Source organism: Chinchilla lanigera, unplaced genomic scaffold (genome assembly GCF_000276665.1).
Source record: "Chinchilla lanigera isolate Chin_1 unplaced genomic scaffold, ChiLan1.0 scaffold00039, whole genome shotgun sequence".
Classification (NCBI taxonomy): domain Eukaryota; kingdom Metazoa; phylum Chordata; class Mammalia; order Rodentia; family Chinchillidae; genus Chinchilla; species Chinchilla lanigera.
This window is the reverse complement of record NW_004955440.1, coordinates 2,620,024-2,641,681: the sequence shown is the minus strand read 5'-3', so window position 1 is coordinate 2,641,681 and position 21,658 is coordinate 2,620,024. Positions and strand designations below refer to the sequence as shown.

General features: G+C 38.2%; 1 protein-coding gene across 1 annotated transcript in view; it reads right to left on the bottom strand.

The window, feature by feature from the left end:
* Positions 1-21,658, bottom strand: part of Rab3gap1 (RAB3 GTPase activating protein subunit 1 (catalytic)) — a 94,924-nt gene that overhangs the window by 4,257 nt on the left and 69,009 nt on the right. The window contains exons 16-23 of the mRNA XM_005390760.2: positions 21,441-21,495; positions 20,835-21,200; positions 15,902-16,039; positions 12,308-12,535; positions 2,887-2,983; positions 2,691-2,794; positions 2,445-2,560; positions 829-931 (exon numbers count right to left, since the gene is read on the bottom strand). Coding sequence (XP_005390817.1) covers positions 829-931; positions 2,445-2,560; positions 2,691-2,794; positions 2,887-2,983; positions 12,308-12,535; positions 15,902-16,039; positions 20,835-21,200; positions 21,441-21,495 — 1,207 coding nt within the window. The remainder of the gene's footprint in view (positions 1-828; positions 932-2,444; positions 2,561-2,690; positions 2,795-2,886; positions 2,984-12,307; positions 12,536-15,901; positions 16,040-20,834; positions 21,201-21,440; positions 21,496-21,658) is intronic.

The following is a 21,658-nucleotide window of genomic DNA, read 5'->3' as shown; positions in this document are numbered from 1 at the left end:
TGATCAAATTACCTTTCAAAGCTGACCTGGTGCTCTAGGTCCTAGTGCCATCACAATTCTGGGCTTATACATATCATACTTTTATCAGTATTTCTATATTAATGTGAGAAAGGCGAATCATCTGTGGGACACCAGTCCCTCTTAACCAGTAACCAAGATACAGTGGTACTTCGGTTCACAAAAGCTTTTGTTTGCAAACAATTTGGTTTGCAAACAGAAGAGTTTGGCAAAATTTTGTTTTTGCTTGCAAACTCTGCATCGGATGACAAACACGACCACAGCCATCTTTCCTCAGAAACATCGCCATCTTTTTTCCAAACTCACAGAACAACTTAAGGTTGTGAACCAAGATATCACAGTATTATATAATTTTAAAACTCCTACTATGACTAGTAGAAGTAATAATGAAAATAATTTTTCAAACTGGACTTTCTTTCTGTGCTGAAGCCTAAGTTTCCATAATCCTAAAAGTCCAGAATCTCTCTCTTTCTAGGAAAATCTCTATCTGGATCTCTTCACCACTGTAAGACTATAGTTAGATTTACAATTCAAGCCAAATTGTGCATTCAGTTAGAGACCACCCTCCTCCTGACAGCTCTGACTACTGCTAACCAAGTAACTGCCAGCTCCTGTAACTGGTTTTTCTGAAAGTCAGGTTGTAATTTAGCATTTCACTTTAATGTGGAGAAAAGCCAATGGATTTCAAAAACACAGAAGTCAAGAGTCATCGCTTCTTTGGTGCCTAGACTTCTCAGGAGCCGTGTAATCTCACGTTCTCCTGAGCGGAGGTCTAGAGACGTGATACAGTGAGTAAGGGGTCTCACGTACCCTTTGAGCACTCACAAACAACTTGTGAATGATCCTGCCAGCGTGTCCTCTTCCTGCCCCAGTGACTAACACTTCAGGCTGCTCCAACAGGCAACTCACAAACCTAGGAGACACAAGCAGTAAAAGGATGGGAAGCCGGCTCAGGCCACTGCGTTCACTGTCTCAGGTGAATTTCACTGACAAATCCTCAAATTGGTGCTCATTAAACCTACGAAACCTGGAGTAAAAATTTTATAGAGTAGACATGACGTTTAGAATTACAATCTGCTCAACGGACAATCTTACTGCTCTTTCAACTGTAGTCATAACATTTTAAAAAAGCATACCTCTGCCGTGTGTACAAAGATGCCAAAACAAAACCCACCAAGCTGTGTAACTAGTACACACTTAACAAGAAAGCCTACCGCTATCAAAGTGTAAGAAGAAATAGTCTATTTGTTTCATACTAGAAGCTTAGAACATATTATAGTAAATAATAAATCAAAAATGGTTTTTTGTGTAGACTAGTAACCAAGTTGTATTTATCCAGCAAAGCAATGATCCATATTTCTTGTTTTTGTTATTTTTCAGGGCGATTTTTATGCTTAAAATATATAGTTTGCTGGGCAAACTTGCCATTATAAGCTGAGCCATCATGGGCGGGAAACACAGTGGTTCCACGCACGTCACAGACAGCTCACGGTGGAACTAAATGAGTCGAAGCACAGAGCCACCACACTGCACCACCTGCTCACTAATTCATACTGCTATTTTAGGAGCGATTCCCTTGATTACAGCTTATTCTTCTCACTTAAAGGAAGGCGTTTTCAAGACCAAAGTAGGCTGGGAGAAATTTTCACTCAACTAAAGATACAAAATTCAAACAAGAACCTGTTAAAAGCGATAACAAAGGTCTTGTTATATGGTATTAATTAGCATCAATAATCCCTTTTCTCATGGAAAAGCTGATGCAATTTTAAAAATTGTGACAAATTCAAGACACTGAAGCTACTTTGGAAACTTTTTTTTCGTATCTTAAAACACTATCAAGTAACACAAGCAAAAAAGGACAGCTGCATACTGACAGGCCCCACTGGTTACGGGGTACCCGTGTGAAGCCCTGCGAATATGGGAAACCTCCTCTGCTCCAATCATTCACCTCATCTGGGAGAAGCCATGTGATCATTCTTTTAAAACACATTTGCAAGGTGCATAGGACGAGCACCTTTGCTATCCCAAGTATTGTTTAAGTAAAATAACTAGGTCAGCATGCACATACTGTACACAGATTCTGGTACTATGGTCAAGGAAAAGTGGGGGACTGAAACTCTCGGGGTGCTGTGAGGAATGGAGTTCCCGGCGCCTCCAGTCTGTGGCACCTCATCTCCAGGAGCAAAGGCACCCCTAAAAAGAGGCCCTGACAGACGGTTTCTGGAAGCGGGAGGAATGGACACACCTGGTGGCAACTCAGAGCAAAAGTCAAACCCTACAATAATTATTTCTCAGTCTTTAGCAATGTCCATTTCACATAGTATTTGAGCACACAGAAGAGCCTTAATGTCCTATTACAATGTTTCTGAAGAGGTCGGTGGTTTTTCCTACTGCAAGCAAACTGGAGGAAGCCAAATGGCAATTACCTTTCCAGATCTTCCTTTTCCTCTTCCTGCTCACATTTCTCAGTTCCAAATTTGGCCTTCAGGGACCGAGCTCTTGCGATTATGGCTTCCACACTAATAATCTGATGGATAATTTCCTAACAGGGGAAGAGACACACATTGAGAGGCATCAGAAAAACAAAGACTTTTAAAAACTTTGTATCTTTAAAATAATTATTGCCAAGTAGGGTGGATTCTTGGCAAGATTTGACACTAAATCAAACTTACTTCCAATTTCTTGTCTTCTAGATTGGGGAAGTGTAAAACTTTACTGGAATGGGATATGATCTGCTTTATAATCTTCTTAATGGAAGAAATGTTTTCCAGACTTTCTATTTTAAAGAGATCAAAAGTCATCATGAAATAAGTCAAAAACGCTTTCATTTTGGAAATGAACTAATGACTAACAAAATAAGATATTTACCTTCTTCCTTTACCTTGAGTATAGCTGCATGAATCACACAAGGTAGAAGGTGCCGAGCCAGGTCTGCAGGTTTCTGGACTGCCAGATAGTGCAGTACCTGAAGGGGGCACGTGTGACACGCGATTAGTTCGGGTATCAAGAGAAGCAGCAGTTTACCCAAGTACAGAACCCTTGATCACAACGCCCATCCTAACAGGAGAGCAGCGTTCTCTTACCAACCAGCCCGCTCTCCTAGGTGAGCAGCTGCCACTCCCAAAGTAAGACTGGTCACTGCAAGCACTTAAGAACTTCAATCTTTAAAAATGAATACTGTCAAAACTTTTTTGTTTCTACATGTAGTTTACATAAATTAGGAAAATATCAAGAAAAGAAAAACCATCTGCTAATTACATAGCCTATGGATAACTGTCAAGAGCACAGCATTTTCGCTCTAAGATTTTTGTCTTTTTTGCTGTACTGAGTATTGAATGCAGGGCCTTGCTGCACGTGATGCGCAAGTGCTCCATTACTGAGCTACCTCCCCAGCATCTCTGTGACTTTTATCTTGACATAGGGACTCAGTAAGGTGCTCAGGTGGCCTCCAACTTGCACTTCTCCTACCTTAGCCTCCCTACAGTTAGGACTACTCCATGTGCTACTTATTGATCTTGACTTTGACCATCCAGTGAAGATATTATCCCATTTTCCCAGTGTACAGTTACTCTTTATTTCCTTACAATACATAAGGGATCTGTATAAAAACATCTTTAAACCCTGCAATGATGATGCTCTGCACCCAAAGTTCTGTGCTTTGTACCTAGAGATGACTTGCGTGAACTAATCTTTAATATGAATACAGTTGTAAAAAGTTTCCAATGCCAACATAGCTTCCACCTTTTTAACCAGCTGTCTTTGCTCTGTAAGAATGCTCTCCCTTCTCCCCCATATCTTCATATAGCTACATTTTATCAGTCTGGTTCCAAGAATTCTTATTTTTCTTATTTTTTCCTATGTTTATAATTCATTACTGTCCTCAATGACTTGGTATTCAAACTGACCCAAATTAGCCCGTGAGAGTCCCCTTAAGGAAGTTCCTTATGAACTGCCTCTTTTTTTAAGCACTTCTTTATTTTCTATCAACATCTGATGTTCCAGGGTCATCGTATACCTTCCCTCCTCCAACCTTAAAAGCAGCCATTTTTCTGAGGGAAGCACAGTTACTATTAGTGAGGAGTATTTTACAAATCAAGATATATGTGCTCCTGCTAACGAGGTGTCACTACTTCTACACCCCTTCTAGCAGACAGCTTGTATATTTCCATATACATAACTACAGAGGCATACACATATACCTATCCATATTTTAGAAATCTTTCTAAATCCACACCAATATCTCTAAATCCAATCCACTGCCACTGGCTTCTTCCTTGCTTTCTTCAATTTTGCATTTGCATCTCACATCCACTGCATGGTTTTTGGCTTCCAACAGCACCAACATGTTAACTACATGATACATGGCTTCACACATATCATTATAAAAACAAGCCTAGAAAAGAGGGTTCAGGACTTGTTTGCACAACTAAGAGTATACAGCCAAACATAGCTCAGATGTCCATAAATCACCTGGGTTAGATTTTCTCTCGCATCCCCAAAGCCTTCCAGTGTACTGTCGTTCTACTGTTTATCTGAAATACAGCTAGGTTAATCTCTCTCTGTGTGTTTTTAGGTTTAGATTATTTCTTCTCTTCTCAACCTTGTGAATTTTTTAAATATGAAAACATTGATATTATTCTAGAAATCAAAAGTACACAGAAAAAACATCTTTTCTAAGATTCATTCTCTCCTATAGTTCTTCTCTCTTTTTTTCTTCCCTTTTCCAACCTTTCTGGTTAATTAAATGTTCTCTGGTTTAACCATATAGTTTCTTTTTGTAAAGATTAACAGGCACCTATTTCCTTAATTCTCTTTATTTTACCATACAAAAGGTAGCATTCTCTCTATATATTCTTTTGTACTTTCTTCTTAAAACATATCCTAGAAACCATCTATCAGTTAATAGAGATCTTTCTCTTTTTTAGAGTTAAGAGTCCTAATTAGAAAAACCTTTCCCTAAATCCAGGTTATAGAGGAATTCACCCTAGAAGGCTGAGACAAAAGGATCACAAATTTGAGGCCAGCCTTGGCAACTTGGAGGCCATCTCAAAAAATAAAAAGGATTGGCTGTAGCTCCATGTTAGAGCACTTATCTAGACGTGCAAGCCCCTGGGTTCAGTCCCTAGAACTATCAGAAAAAAGGGCAACCTCTGCTCTTAGTGACATATGACATTTTTATTATAAAATAGATTTAGATATGTATATTACACACTTTCTACCCTGTTTGGTTGGGCTGGTTTTGCACTGCATTATTTCAATGTAGTATGCTTTAATATTTAGTATGTCCTAATTCCCCTCAACAGTTCTTTTTCAGCCTATTTTCAGCTATTCTTCCAGACTTCCACTTAAACATACAAACCATGATGACTTGGGGTGTGCTCACTGAGTTACACAGCCCAAACTGCAATCAGCCTGAGAGTACTTTTATCACTCCAAAAAGAAACACAGGAGCTATCACTGCCCTTGTCCTCAGCCCTGCCGGTGCATACATGTTCCTTTTTCCAAATGAACATTCGTATGGGCTTGTGTGGCTCTGTAACACAGCCTCCTGGGGTTTTTACTGGGATTACACTAAACTTATAAATTAACTGAGGGGAGACCTGACCCTAACGATCCTGAGATTTCCTAACCAAGAACACAGGAGATTCATTTGTTCAAGTGTTCTTAAGGAGCGCTTTATTTTCTTCATTCAGATTTCAAGTACTTCTTGTAAATTTATACGTAGTATTTTATTACTCCCCCATAATGAAAAATCTTCCCCTATCTTCTAGTTGATTATATATGTATATGAATGCTAACTGCTCTATATTAACTTCATATCCAGTTACCTCGGTGAATTCGTTTGAATTACTGTGTACAGTGTTTTTCCTTCAAGTCCTAGGCCTGTTCTTTCTCTTGGCTCATCACACAGGCTAATAATGCCTCTAAAGTAACGTCTACTGGCAGTGCAGAGAGCAAGCATCCTTGCCTTGTTTCTGACCTTTGTGACTTATATATTTTATTTTCATCATTTTTAGGAAGTACTACCCCATACCTACTTTTTCAGGAGTTTCTGTTAAATTTTATCAAAGGCATATTATGGAGATAATGATATAAAGACCTAGCTTTAGTAGTGAAGTCAATTAATGTACATAAACAGATTTCCTTATGACCTCACATTTGGTCAACATGTATTATTTTCTTAAAGTTGTATTAGAGTCTATTCATTTATGATTTCTGCACTAGATTTCTTATGTAGTACTGATCTGTTATATTTTTATATGTTATCTTTATCAGGTTAGATACCAATGTTACAGTTGCTTAACAAGAATTTGGAAATTTTTCTTTACTGAAAAATACATGTAGCGTTGGGATTATAATTTAATTGAATTTCTCTTGGAAATGATCTAAGTGTGGTGGTATTTTATGTGTAAGTTGGTAACTGTTCTCTATCTCTTCTATGAAAATTGGTCCATTTACATTTTGTCTTTATTCGGGTTCGGGTTAGTATACCATATTTACTTTAAAAACCACCCAATTCAACGTGGCTTTCAAATATATAGCAAGATGGGCAAAATAGTTTTTTACAAAAAAAATTTCCTCTGTATGTGTTATTTGCCCCTTTTGTCATTTCTCACTTTTTATATACATGCATTTCTTTTTCCTTGATTAAAGCAGTAAATGGTTTGTCTATTTGTTTTTAATTTAATGTAAAAAGAACTATATTTGCTAAGGTAATGTTTTTCTGCCTCTTTTGTTTTTAGTTCCTTCCTTTTGTTTTCTTTCTGAATTTCCTTTTTTCTTCCTAGGTTTTTCTGGAGGGGTCTTTTTGACATAGGGTCTCATTATGCAGTTCAAGCTGGCCTTGAACTCACTTTGTAGCCCAGACTGGTCTCAAACTCACAACAATCCTCCTGCCTCAGCCTCCCAAGTGATGGAATTATAGGCATGTGCCACGGGCTCTTCCTAGGTTTTTGAGCTAGGAATGTAATTCATTTATTTTTATCGTTTGTTTATTTATCCATACAGTGGGGGATCAAAGCCAGGGCTTTGCACATATGAGACAAGTGTTCTACCACTAAGCTACATCCCAAGTCTCATTGTTCTACTTTTACTGATAGAGATTTAAGGCTATGAATTTTCTTTTGATCACTTTTTAAATATATATCCTATAGGTTCTGATATGCAGTATTTATCATTTTTTTCTAGAAATTCTGTAACTTTTTCTTTTTTTTTTTCACCTTTAACACAAACACTATTTAAGAGATGGCTCCTAAATTCCCAGATACAGTACTGGATTTTGTTGTTTCATTTAAATTTCTAGTTTTACTGCAGTGATCGGACTATTTATAATATCTCTATTATAAAACCTGCTGGTGCTTCCTTTGTGCTCTAATATCAATATTTGCAAGTACTCCACAGACACTTGAAAAGAAGGTGCATTTTCTATTGTTATCTAGGTGTACGTTAGAGATATATCTAAATGATTAACTGTACTGATTTTCTTGATTAGATCTTGTTTTTGCACACTTGACTGTCTTACATTAAGAATAACATGTTTAAAGGCCTCTCACTATTTTAATTTGATCTACTTCTTTCAACTCCTGTATCTTGTTTTATACAAATGGTTACTGTGTTATTTACAGTATAAACATGGACAACTGTTAGAGCCTCATTGTGAAAAAAACAACTTGTCTCATTTAATTTGGTTTTAGTTTTTGCTTGAATCTTCCTTGGGTGGGTACTGGGACCACGGCCCCTGGCTTTCCTACTGTTTTCATTTACCTGGCAAATCTTTGCCCATCAAGTAACTTGAGCCTTTCTAAATCACAGAATCTCACTTACGGCACACAGTTGGCTTTTTATATAACCATCTTGTAATTATCCCATATGTAATATATCTTTACGTTTGCTTTCTAAAATTTTTTTATTCTCATATTCACGAAGGCACATGTTTCTATTCTACTAGACATCCTTGTATTAAAATCATTTATAATGTGCTTAATTCCATTATATCTTTAACTGTTTTACAATCTGTTCTGACAATTTAAAAGTGTCCTCTAATCACCATTTTCTCTGTAAGAGTCAATGAATTATACTACTGTCCTCCATGCCCCTTTTCTCCTTTTTTGTACCATATTTTTTAGTTCTATTCTCTCTACTTTGTCTGAACATATAATATTTACCTATTATGTCCTACCTGTGCCCTTACCTGCACTGGCCCTAAAACAAATGAAATGCTCATCATCAATCCTTTGCCAGAGTTTTCCCGACCATCTTTTGGTTGGATAAGGTTCATCCTTCCGTACTACGGTATTCAGTAAGGCAGCCACATGTGGCCATTTAAGACTTCAGTTCCTCACCAGGCACGGTGGCACATGCCTGTAATTCCATCACTTGGGAGGTTGAGGCAGGAGGATCGCTGTGAGTTCGAGACCAGCCTGGGCTACAAAGTGAGCTCAAGGCCAGCTTGAACTGCACAGTGAGACTCTGTCTCAAAAAGACCAAGGGAAAAAAAAAAAAACAACTTCATTTCCTATACTATACTGGCCACATTTCAACTGTTCATTAAAGCCATGTGGGGCCAGTGGGAGCCATTTTGGATAGTACAGGTATAGAACATGTCTAACAATACATAAAGTTCTACTGAACAAGACAGCACTAGTGGAGGGCATATATGTACAGTACAAAAAGTACAGAAACTCAAAGGCAAGTTTTCATAGGTTCAATACTTAGACATCTTGGTTAGATACAAAATCCTTAGTTCACACATTTTCCTTAACCTATTTACGCTAAAAGTTGTAATTTTAAATTTTTTTCCATGAAATTCATATGTTACCTAGAAAAATTCAAGGAATAAGAATTTAAAGAGAAAAAATTTTATTATGTTCCACTGTTACGTGCAGTTCCAAAAACTGGAGGTCCCAAAGATGTTTTTGTTTTCTTTTTGAGACAGGGTTTCACTATGTAGTTCGGGCTGGTGTTGAATTCACTATGTAGCTCAGGCTGGCCTTGAACTCACAGTGATCCCCCTGTCTCAAACTCCTGAGTGCTGCGATTACAGACATGCGCCACCTTATCTGGCCAATTTTTTAAAAAAAGAGAATAATAAACAAAAACAATAAAAACGATATAGAATTTCAAAACAGATGAAAGGAAATTAACAATGGTCATTATATTGAATACTGTTATCTTCAAAGTAATTGCACAGATTACCAGATACAGGCATGCAAAATTAATCAAACAATATAAGCACTAACTGTTCCTTTCAATGAACTGACAGAAATTAGTAGTACCATTATCTTAGCTATCTTGTGTATATATATATATATATATATATATATATATTTTTTTTTTTTTTTTTTTTTTTTTTTTTTTTCTCCCATTCCTGGAAGACAACCAGCCTCTTTAATAAACGGTGTCAGCAAACATATTTTAGAAGTTTTTTTTTAAAAAGTCCAATGATATATTTTAAATGTATCATTTATAATGATACATTTCCAAGTTTATTGCTCCTGGTCAGTTTTCCCCTGTACCCTGTTGACATATACATTCAGAAGTTCTTATAGTGTGATTTTAAGTACTAATATGGTCTTAATATTGATTTTTTTTTTCAAGAACACATCATGTTAATGAAAGGTTGCCAATGAATTAATATTCTTGCTTAGCTTTCAGTTCATCGCTAACACTTCCTTGCCAACTTGCTTTACTTCTTTACCTCATTTTCATTCACTTGGCTGTTTTCCAGCTTTTCTTACTGCCTTTGATTAAATTTAAATATGAATCTATTCTCTCGAGTCCCTTTGTGCTCTGGTCTTCATTTTCATAGTTATCTTTTTCTTCTACTCCCAGCCTAAAATCAGTTGTTTCATTCTTTGTGCTTTGTTTGTTGTTGTTGAGTTGGGGTCCACTTCTGATTTTGTACTATTTCAGATTAAACCTGACTTTTCAAATTCTTCATATTCAGGATGGAGTGTGATATTACAATTTTTGTTTTGTTGCTATTCTTCCGAGAAGTATTTGCATGAGCTACAATGTATGACCTGATTTGCTTTGTTTTTAAAAGCAGTTTTGTAATTGCTCTCTTCTGTTCCTAGTAATTTTACAGACAATTTGAATGTGCCTTTTCTGCACAGTTTATTTAGTAGAGAGTGAGCAGTGAGCGAGGGAGGCTGATTGTCTCTTGTTTTCTTTGTTCTCATCACTAATTTATTTCTAAGGAGCATCATTCTTTCTCATTCTTTCTCTATACAGTCACTTATTACTTAAAGATAGGGACATGTTCCGAGAAATGTGTTAGGCCATTTCATCATGTACAAACACCATAGACTATACTTAGACAAACCTAAATGATATGTCAGTCAGTGGACATGGCCACTTGTTGCAATTAAAAGACCTGGATCCAGGTGCAGTGGCACAAGCCTGTAATCCCAGCTCTGGGAAGCGTCTTTTTTTTTTTTTTTTTTTTGGTACCGGGAATTGAACTCATGACCTCGGGCTTGCCAGGCAAGCGCTTAGGCCACTGAGCTACATCTCTGGGCATGCTCTGAGAAGCTGAAGCACGAGGATAACAAGTTCAAGTCCCACCTGGAGAACTCAGTGATACCCTGTCTCAAGATATAAAGGATTGGTAATGTAGCTCAGGGTAAAAGCCCTGGGTTCAACCCTCAGTATGGGGAAAGAAGACATGGGTTGTGGGGGTGCAGAGAGAGAGACTGAGGGGCAGACAGACGAGACAGACAGACAAATGGACCAACAGACCAACTAGGTAAACACAAGATGTGAGTAGTTGCCAATGTGACACGGCTTACTGTTTTACAGTAACCTTCCTATAATAAGTAGGAGTATACTCTAAAATGCTGATAGAAGTATAGTCAAGTAAATATACAAACCAGGAATAGCGCTGTCTATATCGTTATAAAGCATGTACCATCCGTAACTGTATACACTATACTTTTACACAACTGGCAGCATAGTAGGTTTTTACACCGGCATCACCACAAACACATACAATGAATTCTTACACAGCGATGTTCTGATGGCTAACTATCATTAGGAGACAGGAACTTTCTAGTCCTGTTGTATCTTATGGGATCCCACCCAGAGATGCGGTCTGTGGACGACTGAGGCAACATCATGTGGTGCACGGCTGTATCTGATTTTCTCCAAAGCTCCACTTCTAGTCCTGTTTATGTTCAAGTCCTCTCTACCTTCTGCCAGTGCTTTCAGCTCTTCTTGAGTTCAGTGTTTTGGCACTTGGTGTTAGGCTAGCTCTCTCTGGGATGACTTTATGCTTTGTCTGAGTCCTATAATTTCTTGGCTGTTTGTCTGAGATAAGGTCTTACTTTGCAGTGCAGGTTGGCCCTGAACTCCAGGTTGGCCTTGAACTCACTGTGATTCTCCTGCCTCAGCCTCCTCAGTGCTGGGATTGCAGGTGCACCACCACACTCAGCTCCTGGCTCTGTCTTAAGACTCACTCCCCTACTTACTACATCCACAGCCACGGGGAGCGGGAGCTCCCAGCCATTTGGCTTATTACGTAGTGTAACTTGAAGGTCACAGTAGTCTCTGTCTCCTAGTAATACTGAAAGCATAAACTTTATTACTTATTGATTTCAGTAAGTGGGAGGACGTGAGAGTATTTAGGGCAATCTGATATTAGCCAGATGCCACTATTCTCAAAACTCCAAATGTTTTTTAATAGCTGCAAAGCAGTCTGTACCTGCATACACAGTGATTTATTAAACCAAGCCCCTATTTTTGGAAAGTGATTGTTTTTCCTTTTTCTTTAAAGAACATTGTTGAGCATCATTCGTGTATACAGATCATGTACATTTCTCATTATTTCCTTAATGAAAGGACAGCTCTCCCCCCTTTCTTGGCAGTACAGGGCACTGAACCCAGGCTAGGCAAGCACCACACCCTGAACCACTTTCCCAGTCCTTTTATCTTTTGAGCTAGGATATTGCTAAATTGCCCAAGCTGGGCCTAAAGCTGCAAACCTTCTGCTTTACTCTGCCAAGTTGCTGAGATTGTATGTGTATATCAACATGCCTGGCTAGAAATGCCCATTTTTAACAATTCTGATAGACACCATGAGACAGAAAAATGGTTGGTATTCTATACAAGCTATCAATGCCTTTGGCATTTAGTTCTAAAACCTTAAATGTAAATACTAGACACATGAAAGGCTCACTGCATTTCAATGCTCTGTCAAGTGTGTCCAAAGCTCTCATGTCTACAAGAACGAGTTTGTAAGATTAAAAATAATAATCGTCATTCTAGTACTACAGACCCAAACCCCATTCACCTTTTCTGCTTCACGTGTATCATCGAAGAGCCTCCTTTGCCGTCTAGCAGGTATTGGCTTAGCTGTTTCCCAGGCTTCAACCCACATGTTGCTTGGAATCTTCATCCGGGCACTCAGTTCTCCTTTCAGAACTGTATTCCCCTTATCATCCGTCACCTCCTCTTCGATATAATCCCTGGGCGAGTACCACCTCACAAAATCTTCCAGAAAACAACCCGGGTTGGCTGCCTGAAACAGGGCAAGAAATCCAGCAAAATCAGATAAAAATCAACATTTACAGACAGGCCTGTTCGCAAAATCACGTTTACACAAAAAAACCCTAAGTTTCAGCGTCACTTTCAAAACAGATCAGATGCTAATGTGCCAAAAGCATTTTTTTTGCTGTCTCAGTTTTATAGAAAACAAAAATATTTTTATTTGATGAACTTGAAAAAACTTCATGTAATAAATTTCTTTAAAAGATGTTACATAATATTTAAAAATTACAGCATAACTACTCAAAACTTAGAGAAGTAGTAAATTAAATAATATATAACATGATCACAATAATAACAGAGAGATGGAAAAACTCTGCTCTTCTTTTATTCAATAAATCAATACCAGTACTGCAATAAATATCAGCGAGCCTTGAACCTGTTCTATTTAGCCATCAAACGCTGTGCTTTATATAATGAATTACCATCATATAAATTGCTTTTGTGCTATTAAGAAACTGGAATTCAAAATACTATTTTTCAAGGCTCTGGAACAAACCATATTAAAGTTTTATTCAGTAGATAATTCCACAGAATGAACAATGACACACATCCCCAACCTTTCAGTGATTCTACTTTCAAGCCTAAAAAAAATGAAGAGGCTTCACAGCATTAAGAGGAGAGGCACAGAGATATTTTTCCAAGGGTCCAGCAATGCACAGTACAGTACGCAAAGACGGGTATGAAAACCCAGCCAATGGGAATGTAACGGGCAAATGGCTAATGCTGTCCTCATTGGGCTCAGCCTGACTGTGCCTGCCACCTCGGGACCCCCGAAGCCCAACCCTTAGAGGAGGACCCTTCACCGACTGAGCAACACAAACTTCTAAGAGCTGTGTCATGGTCCACTGCGGCAAGTAACTGCTGTGAGCTGTAGGTGAATCAAGGTTACTTCCCGATAGTGACACAGCATTTATGCACAGTGATCTAGACCATAAGCAACACCATACCGATCTGAGTGAAGAGAGCAAACTTAATATGAAAATATTGCACTCCTGTTTTGGATGTTAAAAAACAAACATTTCACACCAGAATTCTTCCTCCTGGTTGTCCTTACTATATCGGACTGAACATAGAGCTACAGGAGACATTCAAGGCTGTTCCAGCTAGAGCTGTTTTTTGTTTGTTTGTTTACTGTTGCTGGTATATACTATAAGGGCATGCTCCGAAAAGACTGTGCCCTTCTGGATGTGTGGACGCCTCAGGCACACATCACCGTTCATTCAAAGCTCTAGGGACTCTCAAAAGGGCCCTGAAAACTAGGTTGTCCCTCTACAAAAAGGAATAGGCAGCCCATCTATTTTAGAATGATTATGTATTTCCTTAACTATATCATCTGATTACCATATAGGATCAGATGTGTATGCTGGCTATTTGAAATACAATCTGTTCTCTGATTTTAAAAAAAGTTATTACAGATTTATAGATACCCAGATTAGTTCAGAAGAGTTTAATGAACCAGTTTTGCTCATACACAATGTTAAAGGAACCATGAAGGACCAGTATGTTTCCGTGGGGGAAATACTCAAAAAGATTTGGAGCCAGGAGTGGTGGTGCATGCCTGCAATCCCAGCACTGGGGAGGATGAGGCAGGATTGCTGTGAGTTCGAGGCCAGCCTGGGCTACAAAGTGAGTTCAAGGCCAGCCTGAAGTGCATAGAGAAACCTTGTTTCCAAAAACAAAAAAAGAGATTTGGAATCTCCTCCTGTTCACAGCTTTGCAAAGATGTGGAAGCAGTGCAGGAGCAGGTGAGCAGGAAAGCAGCTAGAGGTCAGATGGAAACCATGGTTGTGGAGCCTGCTGTACACACAAGGCCTCGGGAATTCTCCTTCCTGCACCTTTCTGGTTTGACACCTGCCCTGAGAAGCAAATGGTTTCTCTGTATCCATGTTATCATGCATTGTTCTGGACTCATAGCAAAATAGAATCCACAGATGTTTTTATCCTCTTAATCTTTGAGAGATTTATTAAATACATTTTTTCCCTTTTAGTAAAGATGTAAAAAATAAGCAGAGAATAAAAGGCTCCCTTTCATTACCACTCAAATCTGCTATCTAGCAAGGGTGGATAAAAGTGGCAGGGTGGTCATGGATGTTTGTGTTTAAAAAGAATACCCAGGTAGTCAAAAGAGAAATCAAACTCAGACTGGCCTACAGAACACGGACAGAGGCTGAGCAGGGACTACGGGCTGGGGAGACAGAGCTCAGCACAGGTAAAGGAGAAGGGTCTGGGTCTTGCAGACAGTTCAGAATATGAGCATCAAGAAAGGAAGCCTTTGGCCCACACACTGGCTCAACCACTTGGGGTATTTTTTAAACACGTGGGTTGAGTATCCTTTTCCAAAATACTTGGAGCCAGAGTGTTTCAGATTTTTTTTAGATTTGGGAATATCTGGATATACATCAAAAAATAGGTTGGGAAGGAGAGCCAAGTCTAAACACTAAATCCAGTTATGTTTCATATATACCATAATACATAGAGCTTGAAGGTCATTTAATACATTATTTTAAATAATTTTGTACATGAAACACAATGGTTTCATGATGCAGGGTTTTCTGCTTGTGGCAGGTCAGTACTAAAGAGTTTTGAATTTTGGAATGTTTCAGATTTTTGGATTAAGGATGCTCAAACCATACGTGTATGTATTTTTGCTTTCAAGGGTAAATAATTTAAATACAAAAATCCTTTGTGGTATGAAGATTCCTAGGTTTTTAAGTGAATAAGCCAATATAACTATTACCTGAACTCTATTCTAAAGAAAGGCTCTATCTAAGCCTAAAATCTGCTTCTCCAGGTAGCAAATATCTACCCATACAAAACGATGACTCCTCTGAGGAAGCTTCCAGGAGCCACTCAGCAGTCAGTCACCTTTTTGACCTTGTCTTCTTAGAAGTCGTCATATAATATTTACATATCTTCCTCCACAACCGCGGAAGAATATGACAGGACGGACACTATGTCCTACGTATCTACTTAAAGTGTGAGGCACACAGTCAGCACTCAAAGGTTTGCTGAGTGAAGGCATCCACATTAAATCTCGTTTCCTAAAAGCCGTACACTAACTGAGCACACAGAAAGGAAGAAAGCCTCCCAATACACACACAGAATGATTCGATTCTCAACTATTAATAAGACTGGTTCTCTTCTTTCTTAAACTTAGGGAATAAGCTTCTCTGTGCCCTTTGGGGGATGGAGACAGGGTGTTGTAACTATTAATGAAGTCCAAACATTTAACAAAAAAAGACATTCAGGCCTTTAAGCCACTTCTATAGAGTGACTTTCACAGTTTTATCCCAGAATAGCTCAAAACAGGCCCCAGAACTCTGAAAGTGTGACCCACCTTAAAAGACTCCATATCAGAAAGCAGACAGGCGCTCTGCATGCGTGCTCGGAGGTGAGCCCCTTCTGCCGAGGTACCTAATTTAGCTAAGACCTCAGACTGCTCTTCCAACAGATCTTCTGTCATAGGTGCTGGTTCCTGTGAAGCACAAAAGCACAAAGCTCTTGAACAGCCCTTTTTTAGACAAAGCAGAACAGCAAAAATAGAATAAAGACAACAATTATTTCTGCTCCGGCAGTCACAAGACATGTATTTGAAAGAATTCAGAGAAATGTACAAAAACCTACATTAAAAAAAAAAAGAATAAATATGATTCTCAGGTCTCCTCTCCCTAACAGACAAGCCTATCATGTTTCCCTTGAAAAGAAATTAAGAGCCAAAAGAAAGAATCTGCATCCACTGTATGTTCTCCTGACCATCAGCGATGCAGAAGTGAAGTCTTAATATCATTACATAAAGCATCACTAGCAGCAACAAAGTTTTATTGTAAGTAATGGAAATGGTTCAATATAAGAAAAATGGGAGGGAACAACTCTCACAATGATCAGCTCAGATTATGGAATTATGAATTTTTTCTTTGCTTTACAATGAATATACACCACTTTTAACTACCCAACATGTACCAAGCAAAACTCCTGCACTGATACACAGGGTGAACAATAATCAGTAAGGCATTATGGTATGGTGGTTAGGAATTTTGGCGCCAGAGACAGTATGCCTGTATTTAAATCCCAGCTCCACGACCCTGGACAATCATTCATCATTCCTAAGGCATATGCTCAATAAATATTATCAATTAAAAATAAAATACTTAATTTTATTACAAACTTTATACTCTATTGTTTTGTTTGGAAATGTGCTTGTGCTATGTTGACCAGCCTGGTTTCAAAATGCTGGGCCCAAGAGATCCTTCTGCCTCAGCCTCCCAGGTCGGCACATACCACTGCACCTAGCTATTGTTTGTAAGATGAGAAAAACAAGGCCCAGAAAGGAATCACAGTTCCTACTAGCAAAACTATAAATAAATGGTGGTGTCAGTATATAGATTCAGTTCTGCTGGATCTCCAAATCTAGGTCTACACAAGAATTATAAAAGCACCATAACAAGATATAAAAATAAACTTATTTTTTAGCATTACAAAATTCTGTTCTATAAACCCTCACATATCCCTACTGGGCCCATCTGGACACACAGATCCAGGAGTCTACGCTTGCGTAAAACTAAGGGCAAACTAGGCTCCTAGATGTGGGGGACCAGGCAGTTAAAAGAAGAAGGCCTTATTCAGGGGCTGCAACATCTGCATCGCAATTAAAGGAGATCATTTAAAGCATAAACATTAGAAAAGAAGGACAGTTAATTATCGATTATTCAAGTTTCTGACATGAGTTGCTAGAGAAATAGAAAATTAATTATAAGAAAAGTGGAAGAAATAATGAAATCAATGAAACAATATTAATAGAGAAAAATAAAAAACGAAGTTTTTTTGGGGGAAAGATTAAAATTAAACCCTTTGAGAACAAAAGAGACACTATATACAAAATATCAGTTTTAAAAAGTGAAGTTGTATTATCTTTATAGACTCTACAGATACTAAAAAACAATTACACAGATACTACAAAAGAATATAAGAAGCACTCAAGAAGCTGAGGCAGGAGAATTGCTGAGAGTTTGAGGCCAGAGTGGGCTACACAGTAAGTCCAGGCCAGCCTGAACTACATAGTGAGACCCTGTCTCAAAAAATAAAAAGAAGAAGAAAAAGAAAGAAATACAAGCTTTACACCACACTGAAACACTGGTAAGATAAAAGAAACTTTGAAGATGGAAGACATTTCATGGCCTCAAGGTGAAGATGTCAATTTTCTATAACTGGATCTATAAACTGATACAATAAGAATCAAAATCCCTAAAGGGATTTTAATACATATTGTGCATGGAAAATGACAAGCTGATTCTCAAACTGATATAAAAATACAAAGGTTCTATAATAGCCAATATAACTGTGAATAAAGATAACTGATACTATCAGACAGCAACACTTACTATGAAGCTACAGTAACAGTGATACTGTTATTGGCACAAGGATAGACAGAAACTAATAACCTAAAAAGTTCAGAAATGGGCCAACACAGTCAGACCTTTTGGATAATAGTGACAGAATAATCTGACAAAGAACAAAAAAAAAAGAATAACCTTTTCATACCAAACATGTAACTAACTTGAGACAGACCACAAGCATAAATACAACAGTGGAAACAATAAAGCTTTCCAGAAGAAAACGTGAAAGAACATCTTCAGAACCTTAGGGTAGGTCAAGATTCAGGTGGAACACATAAAGCACTACCTGCATATGAAAAGCACTGGCAGATCAGACTTTATTAAAATTAAGAACAAGGTATCAAGAAAGTAAAAATATAACAAAACAGGAGAAAAAAAGATTTTCTTTTGGTATTTTTGAGACAGGGTTTCACTATACAGTTCAGGCTAGCCTTGAATTCACTTTGTAGCCCAGGGTGGTCCCAAACCTGCAGTGATCTCCTGTCTCAGCCTCCCAAAACCCAGGATTACAGGAGTGCATCACCACGCCCAGCCCTGGAGAAAATGTCTGTAATACAATTATCTAAGGGTTTATATTTGTAATGCATCTAAGAACCCAGAAAGTATAAAGAATTCCTAACAGAGCAAGAAGAAAAAAAGAACTCTTTTTCTAAAAACACAGACATAAGTCTTCAACAGGCACTTCATAAAAAAGGTATCTAAATAGGCAAGAAATAAATGAAAAGTACATTCACTAGCAATACTCATCATGGAAATGTAAGTAACAGAAAATCTCACACCCCCTAGAGAAGCAAAATTGAAATCCCTAAAATAGTAAGAGCGCAGAAAAGAGTTAATATAGCAGGCCTGAGACTGCTATCCTTACGAAGATTTGCCCTTAGCTGGCATGCAGGAACTTGGACTCAGGAAAAGTCCTCATCATTCCCAGGATTACTATGTTTAAATGATTTGTGTACACCATAAACAAGATGGTTTATGATGAAAACCTGCTTTCCTTCCAGGAGTCTGGAATTTTGGTATGAACTAGGCAAAGGATGTCTATTTGACCAGTTCCCAGTAAAAACCCTCGCCACTGTGCCTTCAAGAAGTTATGTAGATAACATTTCACATGTACGGTCACAATCCATTGCTAGAGGAATTAGGCACATCCTGTGTGACTAGTTACTTCCTCCAAACTTCATCCTGTGCACCTTTTCCCTTCTTGCTGTAGTAAATCATATCAAAGGACACGTCCCATGCTTAGTACCATGAGTCCTCCTAGCAAATCAATGAACCTGAGAGTGGTCTTGGGGATCCCTGATATATAAAGTGGGAGAGATTACTAAACCAAGTATTATATAATAACCACATTCCTACACACTGTTGATGGCAAGATGAATTACTTCAACTATTTAGTAAAGTTAAAACATATACAGTATGATCAGCAAACATCATGAATGTCTAAATTTTTCAAAGATGCATTATAATAGAAGACCCATTCCTATTAATCTCCCTGGGCCTGGGCATATAGCTCAGTGGCACAAGCGCCTGCCTGGCAAGTGCAAGGTCCTGAGTTTGATTCCTGGCACCCCCCCCCAAATTAAACCTACTTATCCCCCACACTCTCCCCCCATGTAGCCAATTATTCCTGCCGCTTTCTGAAGCAGTTCTGCAGTTCTTGTCTTTAGTTGTGCTGGCATGGTGGTACCAATGTGCTGGACTGATTTAAGATGGTTTACCTTTCATATTCACTTTGGCTTTGGGAAAGAGCCAAAAGTTGCAGGGCCAGATCTGAAGAATAAGGTAGATGAGTATACACCATAATGTTTTACAAACCTGCCTTCCCATTGGATGGGATGCAACAGCAGTCACTGTATTTTTGATCAGACCTTATAAAGACACAAAAGAGGACTTCCAAGATTGCTTCATGCAGTGGCAAGCATTCTGGGTAAGTGTGTTTAAGGCAAGGGGGAGTATTTTGAGAGGAATCAATGGCAATGGATCTTTTACTGTAATACACTTTTTCATTTAAACAAACACATTTTTTGATCAGTCCTACTACTTGAAAACATAAATCCTATGTAGGCAATTCACAAGAAAGTATTAAAATATTCAAACAAGTTTTTCTTTTCCTGAAGTTTGTATACATTTGTTTTGGAGGATTGTGTATGTATGTAAATGCATACAGACAAGTATAAGAAACATGCCCCAAACCAGTAATAGTGGTTACTTCATAGGATGAAAGTTGAATTGATAGTGGCTTTCACTTTTTCTGGATTGAATATTTCACAATAAAATGTATTCGTGTATTACTAACATAAAAGCAAATGAGTGAAACATATTATTCCTTAGATATTGAGTTGCTACTGTTTTATGTACTTAATAAAATGGTTTCAGACTATATCTTTGAGCAGATAAGAAATGTTTTAAAATTTTGAGGTAGTCTTGGTAAGTTACCAAGTTCCTCCTGCCTCAGCCTTCCAGAGGCTGAGATTACAGGCGTGTGCCACCACATATGGATTAAACAACAACTTTTTAGAGAATTTCCCCTACCCAAAAGAAATGATCTCTTACTAGGATGAAGTTCTAGGAACACGTTCCTGTTGGCTTGAACAGTGGTACAAATGGATCTTTTATAAAAAGATCCTGATGGGACAGTCCTGTCTCATATACTGCCAGTGGTTCATGCCGCCCAGCAGATGGACGTACAAATCACGGCCCCATCATTAATGTGTCAAACAATAACAAAAAGAAGTGAAAGGGGCTGGGGATTTAGCTCAGTGGCACAGCGCCTGCCTTGGCAAACGCAAGGTCGTGAGTTCGATTCCCGGTACCAGAAAAAAACAAAACAAAACAAAACAAAACAAAACAAGAAATGAAAGAACTGGTGCTTCTTACCTGGGTTACTGGAATGTAGAGAGGTTCTCCATTATGTAGTAGTGTAAGTTTCCCATGCTGATAGAGACGTCCTTCTGGTTTTAAATTTGCCATCTCCTTAGGTCCTCCTTTCTTGCCACTCTCCTGTCCATTTCCTTTAAGTTCTTCTGCATCACTTAAGCATTCAAAAAATTCTTCTTCACTATCGCTCCATGAATCCCAAGATTTTCCCATCTCCCCCTTCTCCGTATCTTTGAGATAGTCTGGCCCCAGCTGGTCTCCAACTTTTCCAGCATCCCCTGGATGTGCAACAGTTACAGTGTCTGAAGTACTTATCCTTTTCCCCTCATCACGTGCCTTCTTTCTTTCAATACAACAATTTAACATCTTAAGAAAACAAAAATCACATTACAGTTGAATTAGTGACAGAAAAATGAAAAATCTATCTACTACTTGCATATTTTTTTCATTCTCTACTTCTTTTCAGACCCCTACTGTGAAGCACAGTAAAGATAAGCAGCCCATGGCAGCACAGTGAGAGTCGCCCATACCCACTATTATATTTAGTACTAGAAAAAGCTCTGATTATATCAAACCACCTTCATATACTGCTACTGGGAAACTTACCTGCAGCTTCTGATGCAGTAAACAACATCTTAGATCTGGGGCTCCACTGGCTAATCTATCAAACAATGAGAAAAGAAAGCTGAGCTTTAGAAAAATTGCTTATCACAATTTTTGGCTATATTAATAAAAAATAAAACTGGATTTCTCTAGATAAGGAGACCAAGTTCTAGAAGAGCGGCACATATGATGATTAAAAGATCAAACTTATTTTATCCTAG